This window comes from Nuphar pumila, chromosome 2 (assembly GCF_984573655.1).
Source record: "Nuphar pumila chromosome 2, dmNupPumi1.hap1.1, whole genome shotgun sequence".
Lineage (NCBI taxonomy): Eukaryota > Viridiplantae > Streptophyta > Magnoliopsida > Nymphaeales > Nymphaeaceae > Nuphar > Nuphar pumila.
This window is the reverse complement of record NC_143250.1, coordinates 123311586-123338913: the sequence shown is the minus strand read 5'-3', so window position 1 is coordinate 123338913 and position 27328 is coordinate 123311586. Positions and strand designations below refer to the sequence as shown.

The window sequence follows — 27328 nt, the reverse complement described above, 5'->3', positions numbered from 1 at the left end:
ACCCGACCCAACCAGTACCTGAATTCCCGGGTATGGGCATGAGAAGCACCAATCCGAGCAACGTGCTGGCCCGGGTTTGAGACATGATTTTTCCAGGTACCCGACCCAACCTGGCATTTTTTCCAGGTACCCTACTCGACCTAATATTTTATGTATTTTTATTAAAATAAATTTATGAATTATGCAAGTCCGAGTTTGGGATTCCATTTTTTGTGACCCGACAAAACCCAAACCTGGCAATTTATTATTTGGTCAAGTTCGGGTATACCCTGAGTACCCGACCCATTGACAGTCGTAAAGCCAATCAACATAACAATGACCTAATCCACTGACAGCACAACCAAGTCTGTGTTTGAAAACTTGAAACCTCATGCGTACGAAACACAAACCCAGTTGTGCTATCAGTGAGTCGGGTCATTATTGGGTTGATTGGCTTGTTGGAAGTTAAACATGGTTACATTAAATGTTTATTAAAAAATGCCAACAAATAGTCATTTGGTGTAGTGGTTAGTGACTTGTTTCATGTTTTGGAGGTTAAGAGTTCAAGTATCATTGCCAACAATAAACTTTTTTATATTAAATACCGTTACAGCCCTACGGTCAAACTTTGTTTAGACTTCTAGAATAGTGGTAAACTAGTAATTCTATCTCAAGAGTTAGAGGGGTAAAATGGTAAGTTCAAAACATGAGTTAGTGTTAACCCAAGAACAACCCAACATTAATTCATGGTTGGGGGCAATTTGATTAACCGAAGTAAAAACTTTGGTGGGAATTTGCAAACTCTCAAACTTTTGGTGTGTGCATGAATTAGACCAAAAGTTTGGGGGGTATTCAAAAATTTCAGAAAAGCTTTTGTTTATAATCAAGTACTTTGGTCAAATGTGGAGTATGTAGACAATTGACAGTGAATAGCAAACAACTTGAGGAGTGATTAATTTACCATCTTCCCAAATCAAAATGCATTCTCTAGGGTAGAAAAACTCATGCATTGATAGCTAACAAGAAAATATGCTTCATTCACACCAATAAAGTAAGGATGTCATTCTCAAAGTACATTTGAAGAAAGCTTGCGACCATCTTATTGAAAGTTTCTATTGTGCAGTATGGAGGGGATGGATTTTGGAGTGAAGCAGTATGGTCAATTAATGAGATCATTTCATTAGCTTCAATTTCTATCAACATCAATAGATTGAAAGGAGGCACTCGGCCTCCTGAAATTACTAAGGATCGGTGCTTCATTCACGCCAATAAGGTAAGGATGTCATTCTCAAAGTACATTTAGAGAAAGCTTCTGACCATCCTCTTGGAAGTTTCTACTATGTTGTATGGAGGCGATGGATTTTGGAGTGAAGCAGTAAGGTGGATTAAGGAGATCATTTTATTAGCTTCAATTTCTATCAGCATCAATAGATTGACAGGAGCTATGTGCGGGTGCGGGGGTGCGGCACTTTCAAAAACCTTGGGTGCGGGGGTGCGGCAAATATATATATATATATATATATATATATATATATATGGAGAATATTCCGGGGTTCCCCCCGGCGCGGGCCGCCCCTGGCGGGGGGTTATAGGGGAGCAGCCCCCCCCCCCCCCCAAGAAAATTTTTTTTTTTAATTCCGCAGCCCATTTCATAGGGCAATTTAAAAAAAAAAATCCAAAATTGGACAAAAATGACTCTGGGTGCGTTGACCGCACCCAGGGTTGGGTTGACCGCACCGGGTGCCGCACTAGGGATCCCTGTGACATAGGACAGGAGGTACTTGGCCTCTGGAATTACTAGGGATCTTCAAGAACAGGTGATATGGAGAATATTCCCTATCTTAATCAGTCTTTTATTTCCTTACCCATTGATTTTTGCACTCTTTGTTTATCCTCTCTTTATCTTATAAAATTGACTTACTTCCTCTGAAGAAAAAATCTAGCTTCATGCAGCAATACTCAATACTAATGAAAGAAAGTTCCTGGATGAGATTGATAGTGAAGTAGCAGATCAAGGTTGAACAGAAATGGTAACGCCAAGGAAGAGATGGTAGCCTGTAGCTCTTACATTAAAACTATAACAGTTAACATGAACAAAAAAATATTCTTACACATTCAAGTCACAGACAGAGGAATATATTGCAAACACAAGATGATAACTAAAAAAGACCAGGCTAACCTGATATTCTTTGGAATCTGAACATTCACTACAAAGTGGTGATCACCACGAACAGAAGGATTCTTGATATTTGGGACCCCCACAGAAGGAACCTTTATTGTCTCCCCAGGCTGTGTCCCAGGTGGAATTCGAAGATCCCGAGAACCTTGCACAGTTTCCACCTGAAAATTGTCGGTGATTGGAGTTATATCAGATCTATATTTCCAAAATTAAAAGACTCGAAACAAAAAAGTTTCTTGTTTCTTTTACTTTATTTTGACATTTCTTTAGTTTTATCAATACGTTTAGGTATAGGATAGTTGTCAAGTGAGTTGATGGCACTCCACACAAGTATACGAAGCAACACCAAACAAGATCACAGACACAATTGTCATAACAAATATTTAATTTGACTGTTGCTAGAGAAAATACAAAGTAATAAGTTGTACATATAAGTATATATGTTTAGCTATATACTTATATATGTGTATATACATACATGTTAAGTTTTATATATATATATATATATATATATATATATATATATATATATATATATTTGGTTCATATTGTACATATATATATATTCATATATATGTATATATATTCATATATATGCATATATATTTTATTTAGAATAATATAATAGGTAAACACCCATTAGGAGTATTTTGGTTATTTCAGTCCTTGTAATAGGCTGTGCACATTAGGGGCACATTTGTACTTTTACTTTATTCTTTGTTTTGTCTTTTTCTGTTTTTATAAGGACTATTTGGTGAAATACCAAATAGAGTTGGGTTCTTTTTTCACTAGTCAATAGAACTGTTGGAACAGTCCAACAACTATACTTGTAGTTATTGAAACAGTCCAACAGCTTTGTTGAGGTCTCCCTCTCTCTTGTATGTGTATAAAGAGGGGCTTTTATCTCTTTTCATTTCCTAATGCTTCTCTTAAGCATTCATGCTCAATAAAATGTATATTTTTTATATTCTTGTGTTCTTTTTTTAATTCTTTTATGTCTTGTATGCACTTAGCCTTGTGTAGTGCCTTAATGCTCTTGGACTGTCCCTTATTTGAACTTGCGTATGTGCATGTGCACTTTGTGTTTATGATTATGTAAGCCCTTAGAGGCCTTTGTTTTGTATTTCTGTATATTTCATTATATGGTATCAGAGCCAAAAAATCTTTCTTTGTATTTTGCTTTTTTTTGGGTCTTGGGATTCTTTGGTTCGAGTTCGTGCTTCGTAAAGAATTTGTGATCGTTGTGTGGCTTGAATTTAAGAGAAATCTTGACTTGGTATGTATATTAAACCTTTAGTGTTATTTGAGTTATCTATCTCATGCATTATGCATGAGAAAATACTCATTTATTCTTTTCTTTGAAAAGTTATTTGTTATTTTTGTTAAACACTAAAAACTCTAAATGCTTTTCAAATTATTGTTGGTTTTGTTTTTATTAAATATTTTATAAGGTTTATAATATTTGTTTGATCTTGTGAAATGATATATATGTATGCTTTCATGAGATCTAGTTTGAATCTTAGAGTTTTTTTAACTCGCTTTATTTAAAATGTATGTATATGATCTAAAAAATGTTTAACATGTGTTATTGGCATTTAGATGCTTTATTTGAACATTTCATGGAGACAAATGTCAAATCATGCTCGTATTTATTATTAAACTTTGTTTTGGTTTGTTTTGAAAATTTGTCAAATATTTTTAAAATAATTTGAAATATTTATTTTAAAATGGTTTTGTATGTCATTCACAAGTATGATTTTATGAGATTTTGCTTAACTTGTGTTTGAAATTTTCTTTTTTCTTTTCTCTTTGATATATTTTTATGTGAAACATAAAATATTTTAAGAAGTATTAAAAATTATATGTGGTTAGGATCATAGAGATAATGGATACCTTGCTATTTTTGAATTTTGAATAAATAACTTTTATATTGATATATGATCCTTGTGCACTTATGATTGTCTTACATGATGAATGAGATTATCTATTCGTGAATAAGGTATTGAGCATGATTTCTTACGGGAACCATTCACTTTTATAAATGCCTTTTAAATATGTTTTTTTTAATTATTAAAAGCAGTTAAGTTATTGGATGTTTCTCTTGTTGGCTCTTTTGTGGTCCTTGTGATTGTATTATTTTCTTAGTCTCATGGCTCTTTAATGAACATTGTCTTACATGTTTTGCATGGAATTTGAATATTATGCTTTTTTGCATACTTAGTTTTAATAAAATATTAATTTGAGAATTATGAGAACCTTCTTGTGTAGCCCTTTTTGGGTTTTATGTAGACAAGAGATGTTGTTTGTTATTTACACTTTTTATATTTTTTTAGCTCATTAGTAGCATTGTGATTATGCTCATGTTTTAGTAGCTGATACAATTGTCTAAGTGTCATTTTATGTAGACAAGAGATATTGGTTATTCACACTTTTTGGTGTGTGTTTTAGCCCATTAATGGCATCATGATTATGCTATTGTTCTAGTAGCTGATACACTTGATTTTTGAGGTTTGAAGGTCTAGTGAGGTGATTGGGTGTGGTGGTCGAACTATTGTTGAGATTTGCAAATATCATTTCTTTTATTGTGTGAGATTTTTAAAACATCTCTATAAAATTTCTAAACTTTTTCTACTTGTATGAAAAAATGTTTATTGATAAAAAAATTGTATCTTATATGCATTTTATTAATAATATATATATATATATATATTTTTAGGATTGATGTTTGGTCCTTTGTGCTTAAGCATATTCTAGGTTGTGTGAAAGAAATATAATGGGTTGTGAATTGTGAGATTTCTCTCTTTCATTATTATGTGCATTAAATATGCTTTAATTGCATGTTAGATATATATGTGTTTTATATTAATTATCATGTTCACATTGTTGTATGCATGAATTTAATTATCTCCGCTTTTCTTAAGGGCTCTTTTGAATTGTTATATTTTATATGCATGTTGTCGGTGATGATTTGTTATTTCATTTGAAATGTTTTTCTAAAAATTCTTGGGATATTATTTATGCATAATTGTTTATCTCTTCTTTATGATTTATATGTACTTTAATGATCAAATTCTCTTATAATCAATATTTATGTTTTTCTTAAAAAAAAGAATATGTTGATTTTGAGTTTATGATTTGATTTCGTAAAAATTTATCCTTGAGGTATGTTCATCTTATCTTTCTTAATGTCTATCTAATGTTTCACTTGTTCAAAAATATATCTCTTTTAAAAACTTTATAACTATTGAATTAGGATATTTTCCTTTGTGTAGTTGGAACCTTTGTGTAGTTGAAACCTTTGTTTTGTTGTCTTTGTAGAGGTGACGGATTGAGAAAAGAATATTTTTGATGTGTCATATCATGAAGATGAAGATAACCGATGAAGGTGTTTGGGTAAGATCACCAATGAAGACACTGGGAGACTTGTATTTGCAAAATTTTATGATGTAACATAAAGATGGAGTCTTCCAATAAAAACACCTGAAGACTTTGATCCTTCAAGTTGATTCTTTTTGTATTTTTAAACTTTTGGTATATCACACCGTAAGTGTGAAGGGGAGTGTTAAGTTGTATATATATTATATTTGTAATAATGTAATAGGTAAATACCCATTAGGAGTATTTTTGTCAGTTCAATCCTTGTAATAGGTTGTAATCATTAGCGGCACATTACTACTTTTATTTTATTCTTTTTTTTTGTCCTTTTCTGTTTTTATAAGAACTATTTGGTCAAATACCAAATAGAGTTACTACATCATGTAGTTTTTCCCATTGAGCTTGAATGAGAGGTCGATTTTGGTCTCCATTATGTGAGAGAGAAGGGAAGAGGGAGAGAGTGGAATAGAGAGAAGGAGAGCATGATTCCTTAGGAAACTTTATCATGAACATGATCACTTAATGGCAACTTTCCACAAATCCAAGAGCATTATAGCTCTGATACCATGTAATGAAATATGTGGAAGCACGAAACACTAGCCACTAAGGGCTTACAAGATCACAATCATACAAGTGCACACGCACAAGTCCACTATGGGACAATACAAAAGTCAATAAGGCAAAAAGAAATACACAAAAATGTAAAATATATAAGCCTTTATTGATCAAATACTTAACACAAGCTTTGAAAGAACTAATGGGGTTTAACCTTTATTTATACACAAGACCACATCAAAAAAGGAGCTTCAAAGAGTCGTTAGAGCTCCCAACGGTCATAAATATGACTGTTGGGCAGCTCCAACGACTCTTTGGTGCAAAGGCCAAAGAGTCCCTGGGCTTTGGTTAAAAGACAAAAAAGAGAAAAATAAAAAGTCAAAAAATAAAAAAGGTTGTCCCTAGTTGACAGTTTATTACACGAAGAAAAGACCAAAATACCCTTGACTCAATAAGAGAAATTACAGACATATATATATATATTATCTTAACATGAACACCCTTTGTTTATGCTCGACTCATTTATGGTTAACAAGTTGTTCATGGGTGTCAATGGGTTGGATTTGACCCGGATTCGACCCATACAGGATCTAGGTCTAGACCCGGTACCAGAACCCTTAGTTGTCAAAGGTGGCACTTAGGCGACCTAGGTGCAGCCCCGCCCGCTGCCTGGGCTTTTTGGGTTTGGGTGGAGAGGCCCTTTTTTACCGCCTAGTCTGAGACCAACTAGGTTTAAAGACTATTTTGAATTTTAGACTCACATGGATCCGAACCAGACCCGACCCATTGACACCCCTTCTCATGGCTCAACTTGCGGGCTACATGAACTGAACAAGAAAGGGTTCATGGCAAGCAGAACCGAGAGCTACTTAGCTCATTTCCCAGCCCTAGTAATACAAAATGGATGCAAGAAGAGCATGGTATCTTGAATGATGCTTTCTGGAGGCGACTAAAAGCCTATTTTAATGCTAAACTTGAAGAAAAGTAGAATGATTATCCAAGATAAAGCTAGAAGAGAAGGAAAGGGATGAATCAGAAAAAGATGTTTTATTCCAATTGTTTTCACCATGATTGATGAAACTAGGTAGAATTGAAGGATTTTTTTTTCTATTCATTTGTTATTTAATTTGATGAATCATTGAGTCGTTTAATAACTCCGCCTGTGTATAACTGTTTAGTTATATACTGCCGGTCCCAAGCCCGGATAAAGGAGGAGGGTTGCGGTAGGCCAGTGACAGCCAGCATAAAAACTTAGTCATACCCTATGAATATGAACCAATATGAGAATTTTGTTGGGGTGTTTCCTACTGAGCGACGCGCTGTACTCTATAGAACCGGAGGCAGTGATAAATGGGCAAGGGTTGCTAGGTCGTCGCCCGGAAGCGACGCGTCACACCGGCGCCCGAGTGTGGTGTCAAATAGGCAAGGGTTCTCTCACTTTGTTGGACGGGTGGGGGTAAAGAAGTTAGTCCAAGACCATAAAATTAGGTTAGCCACTTGGAACATATGGTCTTTAACTGGTAAGTTGGTAGAGTTAGTAGATGTTATGCGTAGGAGAAAGATTGATATTTTATGTCTACAAGAGACCAAATGGGTAGGTGAGAAGGCAAAAGTGATAGAACCTTGGGGATATAAGATTTGGTATACAGGAATAAATAGAAATAGGAATGGAGTAGGGATTGTTATGAGTCGTGAGTTTATAGATAATGTAGTTGAGGTTCGTAGGAAGGGCGACAGGATTTTACTTATTAAATTAGTATTAGGTACGGATATTATTAATATTATTAGTGTTTATGCACCTCAAGTAGGTTTAGATGATTCCATTAAGCGTAAATTTTGGGAAGATTTAGATGGAGTAGTACAAGGGATATCTTATGGAGAAAAGCTTTTCATCGACAGTGACCTTAATGGACATGTAGGCATTAGTAGGGATGGATTTGAGAGTATCCATGGAGGCTATGGTATAGAAGAAAAAAACGAAAGTGGAGAAAGGATTTTAGATTTTGGTTTGTCCTATGATATGATCTTAGCAAACACTTGGTTTAGGAAGAGGGAGTCTCACCTAGTAACATTTAAAAGTGGGGTTAATACGAGTCAGATAGATTTTTTCGTACTTAGAAAGAGAGATAAGGGTTGTTGCATCGATTGTAAGGTTATACCGAGAGAAAGTGTAGCTAAACAACATAGAGTCTTAATTTTATATCCTATAATTAGACAATGCCGCAAAAGGGATAGACATAGGATAGATCCTAGAATTAAGTGGTGGGCACTGAAATGAGCTAAACAAGGAATGTTTGTAGAGCAGGTAGTTAAGGAAGTTGATTGGTGTCTCGTGGAGGATTCAGAATCAATGTGGAATAAGATAGCGGGTGGCATGAGAAAGGTGGCTAAGGAGGTATTGGGTGAGTCTAAAGGCGGTGCACCACTAGGTAAGGATACATCATGGTGGAACGAGGATGTCAAATTAGTTATTAAGGTTAAAAGAGAGTGTTATAAAAACCTAAGTAAGAGTCGTGATAATGAGAATTTAAAGAAGTATATGATAGCAAAGAAGGAAGCTAAAAAAGTAGTTCGAAACGCGAGGGATAAGGCATATAAGGAAGTTTATGACAAGTTCGATACCAAAGAGGGTGAGAAGGATATTTATAGGCTTGCAAAGATGAGAGATAGGAAATCGAGGGATCTGAGTATGGTTAGATGTATCAAAGATGAAACACAAAGGGTTTTAGTCAAAGATGAGGAGATTAAGGAGATGGAAAGATTATTTTGATAAGCTATTTAATGGAAGTCATGCTCAGGATCTTGGAGACTTGTCCATTCCTTTTCATGAGATGAATCGTGACTTCATGCGCAAGATTCAAAAAAAAGAAATTGCAGAGGCTTTGAAGAAAATGAAATCAAGAAGGGCAGTTGGCCCAGATGGTATACCTATCGAGGCTTGGAAATGCTTGGGAGAGAAAGGTTTAGAATGGTTGACAAATCTTTTTAACAAAATTTGGCGGACAAATAAGATGCCTAATGAGTGGAGGAAGAGTACTTTGGTGCCTCTATATAAGAATAAGGGTGATATACAAGATTGCACAAACTATCGTGGTATAAAACTCATGAGTCATACTATGAAACTTTGGGAGAGGGTGATTGAGTCTAGGTTGAGGAAGGTTGTCATGATATCGGAGAATCAATTTGGTTTTATGCCTGGAAGATCAACTATGGAAGCTATACATCTTCTTAGACAACTTATTGAGAGAAATAGAGAAAGGAACAAAGATTTGCATATGGTTTTTATTGATTTGGAGAAGGCATACGATAGAGTACCTAGGGACGTTATCTGGTGGACAATGATGAAGAAAGGTGTTTCTCTCAAGTACATTAGTATAATTAAGGATATGTATGAAGGAGTAGTAACCAATGTCCGCACGTGTGGAGGGGTGACAATAAATTTTCCTATAACGGTTGGGTTACATCAAGGATCTGCTTTAAACCATTTCCTATTTGCTATAGTGATGGATGAGCTTACGGGATCAATTCAAGAAAATATGTCGTGGTGTATGTTGTTTGTTGATGATATTGTTTTGATTGATGAGTCTAGAGTATTAGAATATGGATTGGATATGGATCCCATAAAGGATCCATATCCATTCACGAGTTCTGTTTTGTATTTTAATGTAACATATGCAGCTAATGAAGGGCACCTTCGTCATTGTAAAATGATTGTAACCCTATTAAACCTAATGAAGTATTACTGCAGCTAACAAGTTAATTGTGGCTGCCGATTGCAAAAGCCTCTCTCTCTCTCTCTCTCTCTCTCTCTCTCTCTCTCTCTCTCTCTCTCTCTCTCTCTCTCTCTCTCTCTCTCTCTCTGGAGAACATGTTTGTTCATAGGTAAAATTTACATGGTATCAAAGCAGAGGATCCTCTGGGCGTGAAGGGTTCTGCTCAGTCGACGTGAAGATCGAGTTCTCCTTACCGTCAACGAGCCACGAAACTTCTGCTGCGTGACAGACTTGCCCAGTCGATGTAAAAGTCGACTTCTCCTTGTTGCCAACAGGTCTCTTTGCTGCTTTTACTTTCATCCTGTCCCCATTTTCTGGTATTCTTCTTATTCTTTATTTTCAGCTGCTTTGGAATTCTGTCACAGATCTGAAAACATCTTTGCTGTCTTTTATTTTCTTCCTGTCCCCATTTTTTTTGCTGGATTCTTCTTACTCTTTATACCAAGATGAAATAGATAGCAGATTCAAAAAAAAAGAAGTTTCAGACCTGAGACATATTCTTTGTTGCTTCTTTCCTTTCCTGCAAAAGTCGAGTTCACCTTTAGTTTCATAAACCCAAGTCCCTGCCTGAGTGAATCTGGTTCCACTCTTTCCTACGAAAGACCAACTTCACATTAGTGTTAATCTGGATTTTGCCTGTCATGCCTATTCTAAAACATTCTTTCATTTATGTTTCTTGCCCTAAAATTTCCATTGCTTCTATATGTCACGTTAGTGATCTGATTTCACTCTCACTTGCCATAGACCAGATTGTCGTTACTGCTGCCTTATCATATTCTGTCACGCCTGTCCCAACATATTCTGTCATAACTGTCAGTTTATGATAAAACAGGCCAGCTTCAGCCACTAGTGTTTTTCGTTTCCATTCCTGTCAACAAATCTTCAAATGGACTCTTTCGCCAATTCGGGTCTCTCTTCCAGTTTCCTGGGGCAATTAGTTTCAGAAAAGCTAACCACCAGCAACTATCTGACTCGGAAAAGGCAGATCGCTCCTTTTATTCGGAGCCAAGATCTTTCAGGCCACTTGGATGGATCCACTCCAATGCCCCTAGAATTTTTCACAACTGAAGACAAAGATGATGGAGGATTGCCGAAGATTATTCGCAACCCTGCATTTGTTGCTTGGATGAAGCGCGATCAGGCCCTCGTCGCGTACATCACTTCCACATTGTCACAAGAAGTTTTGATTTACATTCCTGATGATTGCACATCTAAAGTTTTATGGGAGGCTTTAGCTCAAACCTACTCTCAGATATCAGATATCAGAGGCTAAAGTGTTGTTTCTTAAACGCGAATTTCAAATGTTAAAAAAGGGTACAATGAGCATTATTGAATTCTTGAATCAAGTCAAAAGCATCACAGATCAATTAGCTATGGTTGGGTATCCAGTGTCAGATAAAGAAAAGGTGCAGCAGACACTAAATGCACTAGGTTCAGAATATTATGTTCTTGTTACATCCTTATTGTGCTTGCCTACGTTGCTCAGTTTTGAGGAATTACGCGTCAAACTCTTTCAGTATGAGATGACACTGAAAAGCATGTCTGAAGCTTCAACGGGACAATCATCTACGCATGAAGTTCTTGCCACAGGGGTGATAGTTGATCGTGTACGAGGAAGACGGGGCAGAGGCAAGGGAAATTCAATCCAGGGTGGACGTGGGTTACTACGTACACCACCAAATTCCACTGTTAGTTTTTCAAGGAATGTTCCCACATGCTATCAGTGTAACAAACGAGGTCACATCAAAGCTAACTGCTGGTTCAACCCACAAAATCGGAACAAAATGCAAAACACTAGAAATGTTGGTACATCAGGAACTGCAGGTACATTTCGGGTCAGTGATGATGTTAAGGATCTTCTACTATCTGCAATGGCCAACTTGAATCTAAAGCAAAATGATGATGGAATATGGTATGTTGACTCTGGGGCAGCAACCCATGTGACTGGCAATGCAGGTAAGTTCTCTACTTTGACTCCCTATTTTGGAAAATCTAATATTGTAACAGGAGATGGGACTCACCACCCTATTTCAAACATAGGCAACGTCCTCATTCCTTTGTCTGAGTCATCTATCCCTTTATCTGATGTTGTTCATGCACCAAATATAAAGAAAAATATTGTCTCTGTCTCTAAACTTGTTGATTCTACCAATTCATCTGTGGAATTTACTCCTACTTCTGTCTTTGTCAAGGATCTTCAAACGAAGGAGATGTTCGCTAAAGGAGAGCGACGTGAAGACATGTATGTCTTTAATGAAGATCCAGCCTCCAGTATCATGAAGCTCAAGTCTGATCTCGTCTCTAAAAGCGTCCTAAGTACATCCAAATGCAATAAGTCAGATCTCTGGCATTCTCGTCTTGGTCATTGTAGTCAAGTCTTTATTGAAAAGTTAGTGTCAAATGGTTTTCTTTCAAAGTCTGTTTCACCTTCAGTGAAGGATAAAATATGTCCCAGTTGTCAGGTTTGCAAAAGTCATGTACTTCCTTTTCATCAAATAAATAAAAGAGCCTCCATGCCCTTTGAGATAATATGTTCAGATGTTTGGGGACCAGCCCCCAATCCTTCTTCTTCTGGAAGTAAATATTATGTATCCTTCGTTGACAGTTTCTCTCGTTTTACCTGGATATTTTTTATGAAACACAAATCGGAGGTTTTTCTTATTTTCCGTCACTTTCATGTCTATGTTAAAAATCAATTCTCTCAAAATATTCAAATTCTCCAATTTGATGGAGGTGGTGAGTATTCCTCCAAAGAATTTTTTGATTTTCTCCAAAATAATGGGATGCATCGTAGAGTTTCTGGTCCGTACACTCCACAACAAAATGGAATTGCTGAACGTAAACACAGACATATTGTGGAAAGCACCATGAGTATGATACATGGGAGTAACTTACACATTAGTCTTTGGACCTATGCCCATTCTTGAAAATCAATCTCCTTATTATGTTCTCTTTGAGGCACATCCCGATTATAATGAGTTACGAGTTTTTGGATGCACATGTTATGTGCATATTGACAAATCCATGATGACTAAGTTTCAGGACAAAGCCTCTATCTGCCAATTTGTAGGTTATGCAGATGAATACAAGGGTTACAGGTGCTATGATCCCGTCAATAAGAAGATAAGAATTTCCAGAAATGTTGTTTTTGATGAAAATAGTTTTCTGGGAAAAGAAGCAGACGTCAATCGTGAACATATTGGTGCAGATGGGTTAGTTATGACAACTTTTCTATGGACTTTCAAATTTTCCTATCCAAGATTGAAAAACACGATGAACCACTTGGTTTTCATCAAGCTATCCAATCCAACAAATGGATTGAAGCGATGAATGAGGAGATTGAGGCACTTCACGAGTGTCAAACATGGGAGATAGTTGGTCGTCCTCCAGATAAAAATGTCGTTGGATGCAAATGGGTATATAAAATTAAATATAAACCGGATGGTAGTATTGAACGGTACAAGGCACGTCTTGTTGCCAAGGGTTTCACTCAAGAATATGGTCAGGATTATGATGAGACATTCAGCCTAGTGGTAAAAATGGGAACTATTCGCATTATTCTTGGTTTGGCAATTGAACATGGTTGGACCCTTAGTCAGCTTGATGTTAAGAATGCATTTCTTCATGGGGACTTAAAGGAAGAGGTTTACATGGAGCAACCTCAAGGTTATGCAGAGGGAGACACAAAAGAATATGTATACAAATTAACCAGAGCTTTGTATGGGTTGAAGCAAGCTTCTAGGTCATGGTTTGAAAGTTTTTCCTTAGAAATTCAGAAACATGGTTTCTTTCGTTCCCAACTTGACCATTCTCTGTTTATATACAGGAATAGTACCACTGTGGTTTTCTTACTCATATATGTTGATGATATTGTGATCACTGGTAATGCTCCAGACCACATTCAACAAATTAAAGCTTTGTTGAGTATGAGGTTCAAAATGAAAGACCTTAGGGAACTGAGATATTTTCTTGGTGTAGAGGTGGATGTTAAAATGTACCTATTATATATATATATATATATATATATATATATATATATATATAAATTCTGTATATTACATCAATACCCGATAGGGGTATTTTTGTAATTTCACAATTGTTTTAGAAAACAACTATTTTTTCTTTTTTGAACAAATGTAATTTTTACTTTTTATTTTTTTCATTTCTTTTTTATTATTTTTGAGGACCTAAAGGGGCTCCAACATAAGAGTCGTTGGAGCCCCCAACGGTCACAAATGTGACCGTTGGGGGCTCCCAACGACTCTATGGGAGCCCCCTTTTGGCTCTCCTTTTGAGGCCCTTTGGCCCTCCTTTTTCCTCCTCCTTCTCTTGTATAAATAGGGGTGATCCCCTTGTGTATTATCATCTTGGAGAGCTCCTCTCTCTTTTCAATAAGAGGCTTTGTATATTGTTGCCTTCTTAAAGGCTTGTGCTTGTATTGTCCCTTCGTGGACTTGTGATATTTTCTCTTTTATTCATTGTTGTATGTGCTTGTATGCACTCTTTATATTTCCGCAATATCTCATTACATGGTATCAAAGCCACTCGATTCTTGAAGGAAAGGTGTGGTTCGTGTATCTCATATTTAGTGAACATCTTCTCACTTCTTGGCAACATCATGGAGATAAAGATTGATCTTTCTTTCAAGCTCAATGGAAAGAATTATATGATGTGGGCATCGGCAATGGAGAATAATCTCAAAGGAAAGAAGCTTTGGGGGTATGTCATGGGGACCGTTCCGGAACCTAAGCTTATGCTCACGAAGATGGAAGAAGATCAAGAAAAGGCTCTTGAGGGAGATGCTCGTCTCAAGGCCATTGAAAATCATCAAAAGGAAGTGGAAGATTGGGAAAGCAATCACGCAAAAATCCTTGCGTGGTTTATGAACAATGTGGAGCTTAAGGTATGTGCTAATATAGCTAAATTTCGTAGAGCCAATGAGGCTTGGTCCTTTATGAGGGGTATGTATACCCAAAAGGATCTTTCAAGAGCATATTTCTTGCAAGAAAAGATTAGAACCACCAAGCAAGGTGATTCTAGCATTCAAGACTACTATAGTGCCCTAAACCCACTATGGGATGAATTGGCTCTCTTAGAGCCAAAGTGGGTTTTTATGGAAGATATTGATTTAAGACAAAAACAAATGGAACAAGAGTGATTGTTTCAATTTCTTTTTGGGCTACGTCCCGAATTTGAGCAAGTGAAATCCTCACTTCTCCATAGATCTATTTTTCCTCCTATTGAGGATGCTATTGCCGAAATCACTCAAGAGGAGACAAGGCTTGGCATGAGTAAGCATGTTGACGAAGTCCTTGCCGTATCCAAACCGGGTAACAATGTTAGAACCTATAAGCCTCCTCATTTTGGGAAACAAGGGAACTACAATGGAGGAAGAAAAATGATCGTTTGTCATTATTGCAATGAGTCGGGGCACATTAGACCCGCTTGTCCAAAGCTTATGGGAACCTTCAAGCCTAAAGTAGCCTCTCTTGAAGAAACCACCACCAAAGAAGATGAAGGCAAAAACAATGACATTAAAGAAACTCTTGGACAAATATCTATGGCTCTCCAACAAATGCTAAAAGTCTCTTCCTCCATATCGGGTGCGGCTATTGCTTCAACATCATCACCCGGTACGTATTCTTGGATCCTTGATTCCGGAGCTTCTTTTCATATGACCCCTCATGAAAATGCACTTAGTGATGTTTGCATCAATTCAAAGGACTCTTGTGTCTCAACGACCGATGGAACTTTTTTGAAAATTTCAAGTATTGGCTCTTTTAAAGATTCACAAAATTTTTGTGTTCCAAAAGTAAGAGTTGTTCCCAAATTAAATTTAAACCTTTTTTCGGTTTCTCAAATTGCCCACCATGGATGTGAAATATCTTTCTCATCTAATGGTTGCTTTGTGCAGGATCTCCGGTCCGGGAAGCGGATTGGGCAAGGCCATAGAAAGGGAGACCTCTATTATATGGACCATCTTGATCTCCCTACAATTTTTTTTTGTTCTTATGTCCAAGAAAAAATTATGGAAACTTGGCATAAAAGACTTGGTCATCCAAGTTATTCCAAAATGTATCTCTTTCCTTTTGGAAACAAATTTTGTAAGGAAAAAGAAATTAATTGCAAAGATTGCATTTTTGGAAAAATGAAATCTATTCCATTTCCAACTGGATCTTTTCTCTCATCAAAACCTTTTGAATTGGTGCATTCGGATGTTTGGGGTCTTTCTCCGGTTATGTCTAAAGGGGGCTATTCATATTATGTTACGTTTATTGATGACTTTACTCGGTATGTTTGGATTTATTTCCTTAGTCATAAGTCGGAAGTATTTATTTTCTTTAAAGATTTTCATAAAAAGGTTCAAAATCAATTTCAAAGTAACATATCTATTTTAAGATCCGATTCCGGTGGTGAATACTTATCTCACGAATTCCAAAACTATTTAAACCAAAATGGCATTTGCCATCAAAAGTCATGTCCTAGGACTCCTCAACAAAATGGCCTAGCGGAAAGGAAACATAGGCACATTATAGAAACCGCTAGAACATTACTTGTGTCTAGAAATATTCCAAAAAAAATTTGGGCGGAAGTCGTTCTTACCTCAACCTATCTAATCAATAGAATGCCCTCTTCTAAGTTAAAAAATGCTTCTCCCTATGAGAAACTCTTTAAGTTTTCACCCGATTTTAATCGACTTCGTATTTTTGGTTGCAAATGTTTTGTCCTACTACATAAAAGGGATAAGTTATCTCCAAAAGCAATTGAATGTGTATTTTTTGGATATGGTGAAAATCAAAAAGGGTATAGATGTTATGATTTTAAGAATGATAAACTATATGTTTCAAAAGATGTAACATTTCTAGAAGAAGAAAATGGTTTTGATAAAATAGAAGAGACAAATGAAATCGATTATATATTCTTATATGATCTTATTGATGACATACAAGAAGATTCTCTTGAAAACATAGATGACACTCACGAGGTATCCCCTCTTGACATAACACTCTCAAATGATAGTAATTCAAATACAAATGTTCATGATAGTGATGCCAATATAAATGTTTACTCAAGAAGAAATCAAGAAAAACCTATTAGTGCCCTCGAAAAATACTCTCAAATTTCCGAATCCACTGAGGAACCACAAGTTAGGCATTCTTCTAGAATATCAATACCCCCAAATAGGTTTGTATCCTATGATTCTTTAACTCCCAACTATCGGGCATGTTTGATAACTCTACATTCTTATTTTGAACCGGCTCACTATAATCAAGCTAAATCTATACCTCATTGGGTTGAAGCAATGCAAGTTGAACTAAATGCTTTAAAAAAGGCCAATACCTGGGAAATAGTTGATCTACCCTCACACAAAAAACCTATTGGTTGTCGTTGGGTCTTCAAAGTTAAAACTAAAAGCGATGGCTCTTTAGAACGATATAAAGTCAGATTAGTTGCTAAGGGATACTCCCAAGAATATGGTATTGATTACGAAGAAACATTCGCCCCCGTAGCTCGTATGACTAGTGTCAGAACCTTAATAGCTGTCGCATCAACCAAAAAATGGCCTATTTATCAACTTGACGTAAAAAATACTTTTTTAAATGGAAGTTTAAGTGAAGAAGTTTATATGGATCCACCACCCGGAATAAATATTAAGCAAGGTCAAACACTTCGGCTTTTGAAAGCATTATATGGTCTTAAACAAGCCCCTAAGGCTTGGTATGATCGTTTTAGTGATATCATGATAAAGTTAGGATTTCATTCTTGTTATACTGACACTGCTCTTTTTGTTAAAAATGCAGGTTCTAGTATCGTAATTTTGTTGCTTTATGTTGATGATATGATTATCACTGAGAATGATCAAAGTAGTATTATTAATGTTAAAAATATGTTGAAAGACAATTTTAATATGTCTGATTTAGGTTTTCTCAGATATTTTCTTGGAATTGAGGTTGCATATTCTCCTAGAGGATATATTTTGTCACAGATGAAGCTTGCTGCAGATATATGTTCTAAGTCTGGGATTTCTGATGATAAGAAGGTAGAGACTCCCGAGGTTATTAATGCCAAGTTGCGGTTAGAGGATGGGGTTCTTCTGGAAGATCCTACATCGTACAGACAACTCATTGGGTCTCTTACATATTTAACCATCACCAGACCAGATATCACTCATGCGGTTCACTCAGTCAGTCAATTTCAGCATGCTCCTACAACCGTGCATATGAGTGCGGTTCTCCGAATCATCCGCTACATTCGGAATACCATCAATAAAGGGCTATTTCTATCCTCCTCTTCCCCTTTGAATCTTCTTGCTTATACTGATGCAGATTGGAGAGGTAATCCCAATGATCGAGTCTCAACTACTGGTTTTTGTGTCTTTTTAGGGGACTCATTGATTGCCTGGCGATGCAAGAAGCAGCAGAAAGTTTCACTATCATCCACTGAAGCTGAGTACCGGGCGATGGCAACCACAACAATGGAACTTGTATGGCTTCGCAGTTTGCTTAAAGATATGGGAGTTGATATTACTGAAGCCTCAAAGCTGTGTCGCGACAACAATAGTGCCATATATATTGCGAGCAATCATACTTTTCATGAACGTACGAAACATATCGAAATGGATTGCCACTATGTTCGTGACGAATTTTTACGAGGAACTATTGCTCTGCCATATGTCACTTCAGAATATCAGTTGGCGGACTTCTTCACTAAAGCTCTTCCGGCTCCTCGCTTCATGTTTCTTCTTGGCAAACTTTTCGTCATTCCCCCGTAAAGTTTGAGGGGGGGTGTTAAAATGTACCTATTATATATATATATATATATATATATATATAAATTCTGTATATTACATCAATACCCGATAGGGGTATTTTTGTAATTTCACATAGTTGTTTTAGAAAACAACTATTTTCTTTTTTGAATAAATGTAATTTTTTATTTTTATTTTTTCAATTCTTTTTTTATTCTTTTTGAGGACCTAAAGGGGCTCCAACATAGAAGTCGTTGGAGCCCCCAACGGTCACAAATGTGACCGTTGGGGGCTCCCAACGACTCTATGGGAGCCCCCTTTTGGCTCTCCTTTTGAGGCCCTTTGGCCCTCCTTTTTCCTCCTCTTCCTCTTGTATAAATAGGGGTGAACCCCTTGTGTATTCTTATCTTGGAGAGCTTCTCTCTCTTTTCAATAAGAGGCTTTGTATATTGTTGCCTTCTTAAAGGCTTGTGCTTGTATTGTCCCTTCGTGGACTTGTGATATTTTCTCTTTTATTCATTGTTGTATGTGCTTGTATGCACTCTTTATATTTCCGCAATATCTCATTACAGTGGACAGACAAGATGAAAAAATGTCATTAACTCAACACAAATACACTCTTGATCTTCTGGCTAAAGCAGGAATGACAGATTGTAAACCTCTACCCACACCCAGTGTTGTCAACCAAAAGCTCAGTATTTGTGATGGTGAGTTATATCCTAATGCAGTTAAATATCGCAGTTTAGTGGGTATGTTGCAGTACCTTACTTTTACTCGACCAGACATTGTATATTCTGTTAATCAAGTGTCTCAATTCATGCATGAACCAAAGACTGGTCACATGGATGCTGTCAAACGCATCCTTCGCTATCTAAAAGGAACAGTGGGTGATGGACTCATAGATATTCAATCTTCATGGAAGACACCAAAACATGACATACTGGCCTATACAGATGCAGACTGGGCAGGGGATCCAGATGAGAGGAGGTCTGTTTCAGGATACTGTGTTTTAATTGGGAGAAATCTTGTCTCATGGAATAGCAGAAAACAGAAGGTTGTGGCAAGATCTAGCACAGAGGCAGAGTATAGATCTATGGCAGCTGCCACAGCAGAGGTGACCTGGATTAGGCATCTACTTGCAGAGATGGGAGAGGATATCTCAAATTCGACACTTATGTGTGATAATAGAAGGGATATACAAATTGCATTCAACCCTATCCATCACAGTCGGACTAATCATATTGAGATTGATCAACATTTCATCAAACAAAAAATAGCAGACAAAGAGATTGAACCAGTTTATGTGCCTTCAGAAGACCAAGTTGCCGATATGTTTACAAAAGGTCTTACCAGGCACTGTTTCTAGAATTTGAAGAACAAGTTGCACATGGTTCACTCCCATGCACAACTTGAGGGAGGGTATTAGAATATGGATTGGATATGGATCCCATAAAGGATCCATATCCATTCACGAGTTCTGTTTTGTATTTTAATGTAACATGTGCAACTAATGAAGGGCACCTTCGTCATTGTAAAATGATTGTAACCCTATTAAACTTAATGAAGTATTACTGCAGCTAACAAGTTAATTGTGGTTGTCGATTGCAAAAGCCTCTCTCTCTCTCTCTCTCTCTCTCTCTCTCTCTCTCTCTCTCTCTCTCTCTCTCTCTCTCTCTCGCTGGAGAACACGTCTGTTCATAGGTAAAATTTACATAGAGCTGGGGTTAATGCTAAGTTAGAATTATGGAGACAGACATTGAAAGCAAGAGGTTTTAAGTTGAGTAAGAGTAAGACAAAATATATGGAATGTCGGTTTAGTAAGCAACGAAATAGTGATGGGAGTGTAGTGAAGCTTGGTGAGCAAGAAATACCGGTGGATGATTGTTTCAAATATTTGGGATCTATCATTCAAAAGTATGGAGAAATTGATGGAGATGTAAATCATAAGATAAAGGTTGGGTGGATGAAATGGAAAAGTGCAACTGAAGTGTTGTGCGATCGTAGAATGCCATTGCGGTTGAGACGACTATTAGGCCTGCTTTACTATATGGTATGGAATGTTGGGCTGCCAAGAGACATCATATTCAAAAAATGAGTGTAGTTGAGATGCGTATGCTTAGATGGATGTGTGGAACTACAATAAAAGATAAGATTCAGAACGAGGAGATACATAAGAAGGTAGGCATTGCACCCATTGAAAATAAGATGAGAGAATCGTTTACGGAGACTTGGATGGAGATGATAGGAAAGGATATGAATGCTTTGAACCTCACCGAGGACATGGCATTGGATAGAAATGATTGGAAGAGAAGGATTCATGTGAAAGACCCAGAATGATTTTCTTTGTTGGTTCATATCGCCGACCCCATTAGCAGTAGTAGTAGTAGTTATCCTCATCATTGAGGTTCAGATCTTGTGAAAAACATAGGAAGTACTGGGCAAGAATCAAATATTCTTTTTACGAATTCTTCTAAAAATACAAATAGGCAAGAAAAAATATAAATCAAATTCATGCAAGTTTTCAGATGAACATAACCACAACAATTATATAATTCAATCATCATTCAAGTATTTAAAAGCAATTATCATGCAATAACAATATCTTACATGAAACAGAACAAATAAGAATGCATGAATTAATACAGAACATTAAATATACATGATTTCAAGGTGCATGCAAGAACGATTTATTAAGTTATTATCGGAGTTATCTTTTGCATGCAAGTTCCTTTTAAATGCACATAAGTTTAGTTTCACTTTTCATTAAAACCCGCGGATACTCAAAACGAACACAACAATTCTCGAAGTCCAAGATAGGTTCTCAGTTGCAACTTAACACGTAATTTATATTTTATTATTGGGTTTCACGCATGTTCCTCGATCGATATCAGGAATCAACATCATCCAATAAGAACATTAAAAATCAAGATCCAATGTTGGGACACCAGAGAAATCAAGATTCACTGATGTCACTTTCTTGGTATAACAATAACAACAATTGTGTCTACAATACCACCCCTAGGCAAAGTGGTTGGAAACTGTCTAAAACTATAGCCGAGAGGTGAACCATCATATCGGGTTCAGTGCCACAATCGCACACGAAGTTTTAGTATGCTCACGGTTTCCCCAAAACCGTCATCCAGGATTCTCACACTGCGGAAAGAACATCTAGGAAAAAAAATATTAATTACACTGTTTGTATCTTTTATCTTTTTAATAAAAGTCAAGTTCTTTACAAAAGAATCATTTTGAAAATCAACATGCAAAACACAACACGGGACCTTGGCCCGTTACAAATTAATAGTGTAATTAATTTTGAAAGCAAATAATTTCAAAAGTGAATTTTGTAATGCATAACACTGATCTTGGAGCTACACCACATGCCCTACAATGGTTCACATTTGACCACCGATGCATCTTAAGCAAAATTCTCAGTGAACATGGACACACACAACTATTGAAACATGTTCACAATGGGCATTCATTTACACACAACAAGAATGTACATATAAAATAAATTGCATATGCATACGAACAAATACTTGCAACATACATTTTCATGATTCATTTTATGCATAAGCTCTCAAACATGCACATGATCATATCCATGCATACCATGAATTTCATAATTTTCCATGCGTATGACATAAGCATTTGTAAACATGATAATACAATGTATAATATATCCACTCAATGCTCTGTCATTCATACGAAATAAGTCTGGAAATAACTACATTGTTCGGGAAGCATAACATAATCACTGGCCGCAGCACATGCACAGGGTAGCATGCTGTCCCTGAGCATTAGTATGTTGTTGACAACATGTTTCTCATGCATAAACATGCAACTATACGTACCGTGGACAGCAGGTAGTGTTGCACAAAATGTGCAGCACTATCCTGCCCTACAGCAGCCCACATAGGCTCAAAAACCACACACGAGGACATATTAAATTTCAGCATAATCGTGGCAGCATAACAAAAATATTCTAACATAATGCTAACATAATTTGGAATTCATGATCTCAAAGTTGGTTCGATGCCAACCCATGTGGCAGCATCAACCCACATAATGACAACCATATAACATAAACGAAACTGAACATAAACAACCTGCTCATGATTCTCACCGGGGTCGATGTAATGTATTCATGCCATAAAACAGAAGTTTTAACGAAATCAGCACTAATCAGGAATAACCAGATTTCCTGTGTAAGAGTTCCGGACAGACCCTACACAGGTAAGTGAAATGGTAAATTCACATCTGATTTCACAAACTCAGTTTTGAATACCGATATACATAGGCAGTTTGCAAACATAGTTATTTTCATAAACAGTCATATATTTCTACACATATAAACATTGTTTGATGATAGTTTGCAAACATAGTTATTTTCAGAAATAGTCATAGTTTTCTGCATATATAAACATTGTTTCATGACAATTTACAAACATAGTTAGTTTCAGAAAGTCATATTTTTTTGCACATATATAAACATTTTTAATGACAGTTTGCAAACATAGTTATATTCAGAAATCATTTGGTTATCAGTCATAGATTTCTGCACATATATAAACACTGTTTGATGATGGTTTGCAAACATAACCAATGTTGGAAACTAACTTCATATTGCTGCCCACTATGACCAAAAATTAGCACCACTTTGTGGTACAGTCAACTGATTTTCAGTGTTATAAAAAAATGTAAAATAAATCAGTTTTACAAGCATATTCATATCAGCAGCTATATATAAAAAAACAGCTGCTAGGGCCTTGCAACAGGTCTGGTTTTGGATCAGATCTGATCCAAAACCGAACTTTGATGGATCAGCCGAAAGTACAGTCAGTCCCACGCATATATATATATATATATATATATATATATATATATATATATATATATATATATATATATATATATATATATATACCTGCAGCCGGCCTGGGTTGGGTGAAATCCAATCCCAAAACAGCACCTCGATGGGTTAAACATAGCTCTAACCGATTCCCCCACATATATATATATATACATATTAAGCATGCTATTGTTATAAGGTCAACAATTTGGACATGAATAAAGAGAAAACAAGCCATGCATACATCAAAAATCAAGGTTCATATCCTCGTGCATCAAGGCATGTGATTGAACATGCCTAGAAAAATCAGATTAAATATTTTCCATCTAGAATCCCCACATAAATCTGATTTAGGCTATTTCTCCCCGTTCCAATTAAGAGAGGAACCCGTACCTTCGATTGAAAACGGAAAAAGACCGTAAATAAACGTCGGATGCCCGGAACGAAAGGAGATCCTTCTCCTTCTTTCCTTTCCTTTCCTTTTCCTCTCTTTTTTTTCTTTCTTTTCTTTCTCTCTCCCTCTCTCTCTCTCTCTAGAAAACGAAATCTAGAGAGAGGGACGAGCTAGACCCTTTTATATTTATTTTTTTTTGGTCTTCTAGAGAGAGGGTGACGTCCCTTCTCGAGTTTCTCACCCATTTGGCTATGAGATAAGGTTATTCAATGTAGAACTCTATCTCTAACATCTTCCCTTTTTAACTACTTTTTTATCCATTTGGTATTTTATTTTGTTTTACTATTTTACTTTAACCCATGGTTGTCAGTCGAGAAAGAGGGAGCGGGAAGCGATACGGGAAGCAGGAGCAGGAAGAGTGACACTTTCAAAATTTTAGAAAGCGGGAAGCGTGGGACGACTTAGAAGCGAATCACGAACCGTCTCGGAAGCGACCTAGGAAGCGAACCGGAAGCGACCTAAGAAGTGAACTAGAAGCGACCTAAGAAGCGAGAGGGAAGCGAAAAAAGAAAAAAAAAATTAAAAATGAAAAAATGGGGAAGCGAGAGGGAAGCGTGGGGAGGCGCGCTTCCCAAAAAAGGAAAATACTTCCCTACGTGTTTCGGAAGAACGACGTTTCACGCTTCCCCATATGCTTAGGCGCTTTCGGTAACTCTGCTTTAACCCCATTTGGGCTCTTTTAGAATCCCTAAATATTAGGTAGAGTTCCACAAATGTAGAACTCTGCCATACCAAAAATAAATTTTTGAAATTAATTAATTTTTAATATTTATTTATTATTTATTAAATAATAAATTTTCAAAAAAGTTTCAAAGGGTATATCACCTCTTTGGGAGTCTTTTTAATTTTAACTTGAAAACTCACTCAATTAAAACTTTATATTGAATTTAAAACTTTAAATCAGTTGGACTTGGATAAATCCATATTCAATATCCATATGGATCTCAAACAAGACTATATCCTAATTAATATGGGTCTTGGATTGGATCCAGATCCATATTAACTTGAGTCAAACTGTCCAATCCAGAAAGGCAGGTCATTTTTTAAAAAATGTGATTTTCGAGCCAACCGTAGCCCAAATTCAGAAAAACAAAATATCAATGTTTTCAGAATTTTAAGACGCATCTAATGATATATTACTTAAATTTCACCTCCGAATTTCGGGCGATTTTAAAAGTCAAAAATAAAAAGTTTTACCAAATCTCAATTGGCTCATTTAAGTCTTGTTAATGGGTCCCAGGCCAAGCCCATACTCAGCTGACTCCACCTAAAATCGAGGATTTCTACCGACTTTACGAAACACTTAGCCAAATTTTATCAAGTCTCAGAATTTAATATTATAGAAAAACACACGACATTACATTAGATCAACCTTAAAACTATCTTCTCTCTTCTATAGGCTACCGAAGATTTGTTAGGTCAATCACTCCTAAATAATCTACAATAACAAAAAAAATTTAAAACTAAAACAATTTCAATCTAAAAATAGTAGATACATAATTGATTCTGAGAAAGAAAACTTTCCATGGAAAATCAAAAAGATAGAAAGCACAAGCCTAAATAATCTGAAGGCATACCAGAGGAAACCAATTTTTTTTACTGCAATAAAGGAATTGCTCTGATACTTCATAATATTACTGCATCTGAACCAGTGGTCACATTATGTTGCTTGAATTTCTTTTGTTCTGTAATCCTGCACCTAAATTTCTTGCAATGCAAGTATCAGGCAGAAAGTTATGGGCTTTCCTGGTCAAGGAAACTGAAAAGATACACTTTGATAGACCAAGATAGAGGCTGAAGTTTCATAATTTCCATCAGCACAATTTTATTGTTAAAAATGATATAACATCAAATATATGTAAAATAAGCGTCTCAAAAGAATAAACTTCTAAGTTAAATTACATGCAACAGATAATAAGATCCACATGCAAAATGCACGTTCAAGCCGAAAAGCTGATGTTATCAAATAAATATCGCTGTTTCAAAATATCCTCAATAGTGCAACAGACAATAAATTCCATCTGTTTCTTGAGATCATGCGTACAAACAAACCACCCTTTAGCAGTGGAATGAACATGCACTTTGGAATTGAATTAAAGAAATATGGACCGAGACAACACGAGATCATGCAATTACCAATACCTTCACAACAGTGCCAAGTATCGCCTCAGTGTAATTGATACTTATATCTGAATACAGGTCGAGCCCATTTCTTCGTACTCCAGATTTTTCATTGACATGGAGAATTACATATATATCACCAGTTATTCCCCTGATTGAGAAGAACATCATAAGTAAATTATTTATAAAAAAAACATCAGATGACAATGAATGATACAGTAAAGAATAAAATTTACAAATTCTGATGCATTACTTGTAACAAATATGCCTAGAAATTATACACATTAAAGACCACTCCCAGAACATTACAAGAATTTTTTTAATAAAAAAAAAGTACATAAAATGCATAATAGAAGATAACAAAGTACTCAATTTTAAAGTATATATTCTATAGCATCATATATGGGTTAGCCAACTGGAGTGACGAATTATTCCAAGGGAGAATTGTTTATTTACAACAAAAAATTAGCTAAGAACGCAACAATTCAAACATACTGTTAGGCTACCAGACTAAATAACATGAATTCAGAAGCATGGCCAAAGATGAAATTGTTTCCTAATAATACAACAAACACAATATCTAGATACCATTGGAATGTCCATATAAGCATTGTTTGGAAGCCCAGTGAATCAATCCAGTGACTTGTGCAAGTCAACAGATCAGTCCATAACCTGGTTGACCTAGTCGATAATCAGGTTTCTGACAAACTCAGCTAAGCTCTCCTGATTCGCTTGACTGTGCAAAGAAATGCAGTACAATGACAAAATCATTTATACGCACAGGAGATAGATAAGAGAATACTAAAGATTTAGAGACAAAATTTCTCCATTTTGACACAAGATACATCAGGTCAGGTGTCACAACATGCCCGGCCATTTGTGTGTGTGTAGAGAGAGAGAGAGGCATTTCTATTCTCATTATTATTGTACTCTCTAGTAGAAAGCACCATTTTCTTATCAGAGCTTCAATTTTTTATTTTGCATCAAAACTATATATACATATATATAGTAATGATAGGGTGTTCCTGAAGTACCAACTCCGACCTAATAGAAGCTTTAGATTTTAAAATTTCTTTTACTTTTTTTGTTGATCAGACCTTATAGATATGATCTATAAGCATTATTTAGTACAAAACAAGTTTTAGATCATGTGATTATAGCATACATATAGGTCCTTTAAGACTTAAAAATCAACGGCTCACAATGTATCAAAATTTCATGACTTAAAAAATCTTATTTTTATGTCCAAAAAATATGATCCAAAGCATTATTCCTATCAAATAAATTA

General features: G+C 36.0%; 1 protein-coding gene across 1 annotated transcript in view; it reads right to left on the bottom strand.

Annotated features, from left to right (window-relative positions):
* The window catches only part of LOC149846987 (uncharacterized), an 81895-nt gene that overhangs the window by 22541 nt on the left and 32026 nt on the right, over nucleotides 1-27328 (bottom strand). The window contains exons 7-8 of the mRNA XM_089996727.1: nucleotides 26062-26191; nucleotides 2159-2319 (exon numbers count right to left, since the gene is read on the bottom strand). Coding sequence (XP_089852853.1) covers nucleotides 2159-2319; nucleotides 26062-26191 — 291 coding nt within the window. The remainder of the gene's footprint in view (nucleotides 1-2158; nucleotides 2320-26061; nucleotides 26192-27328) is intronic.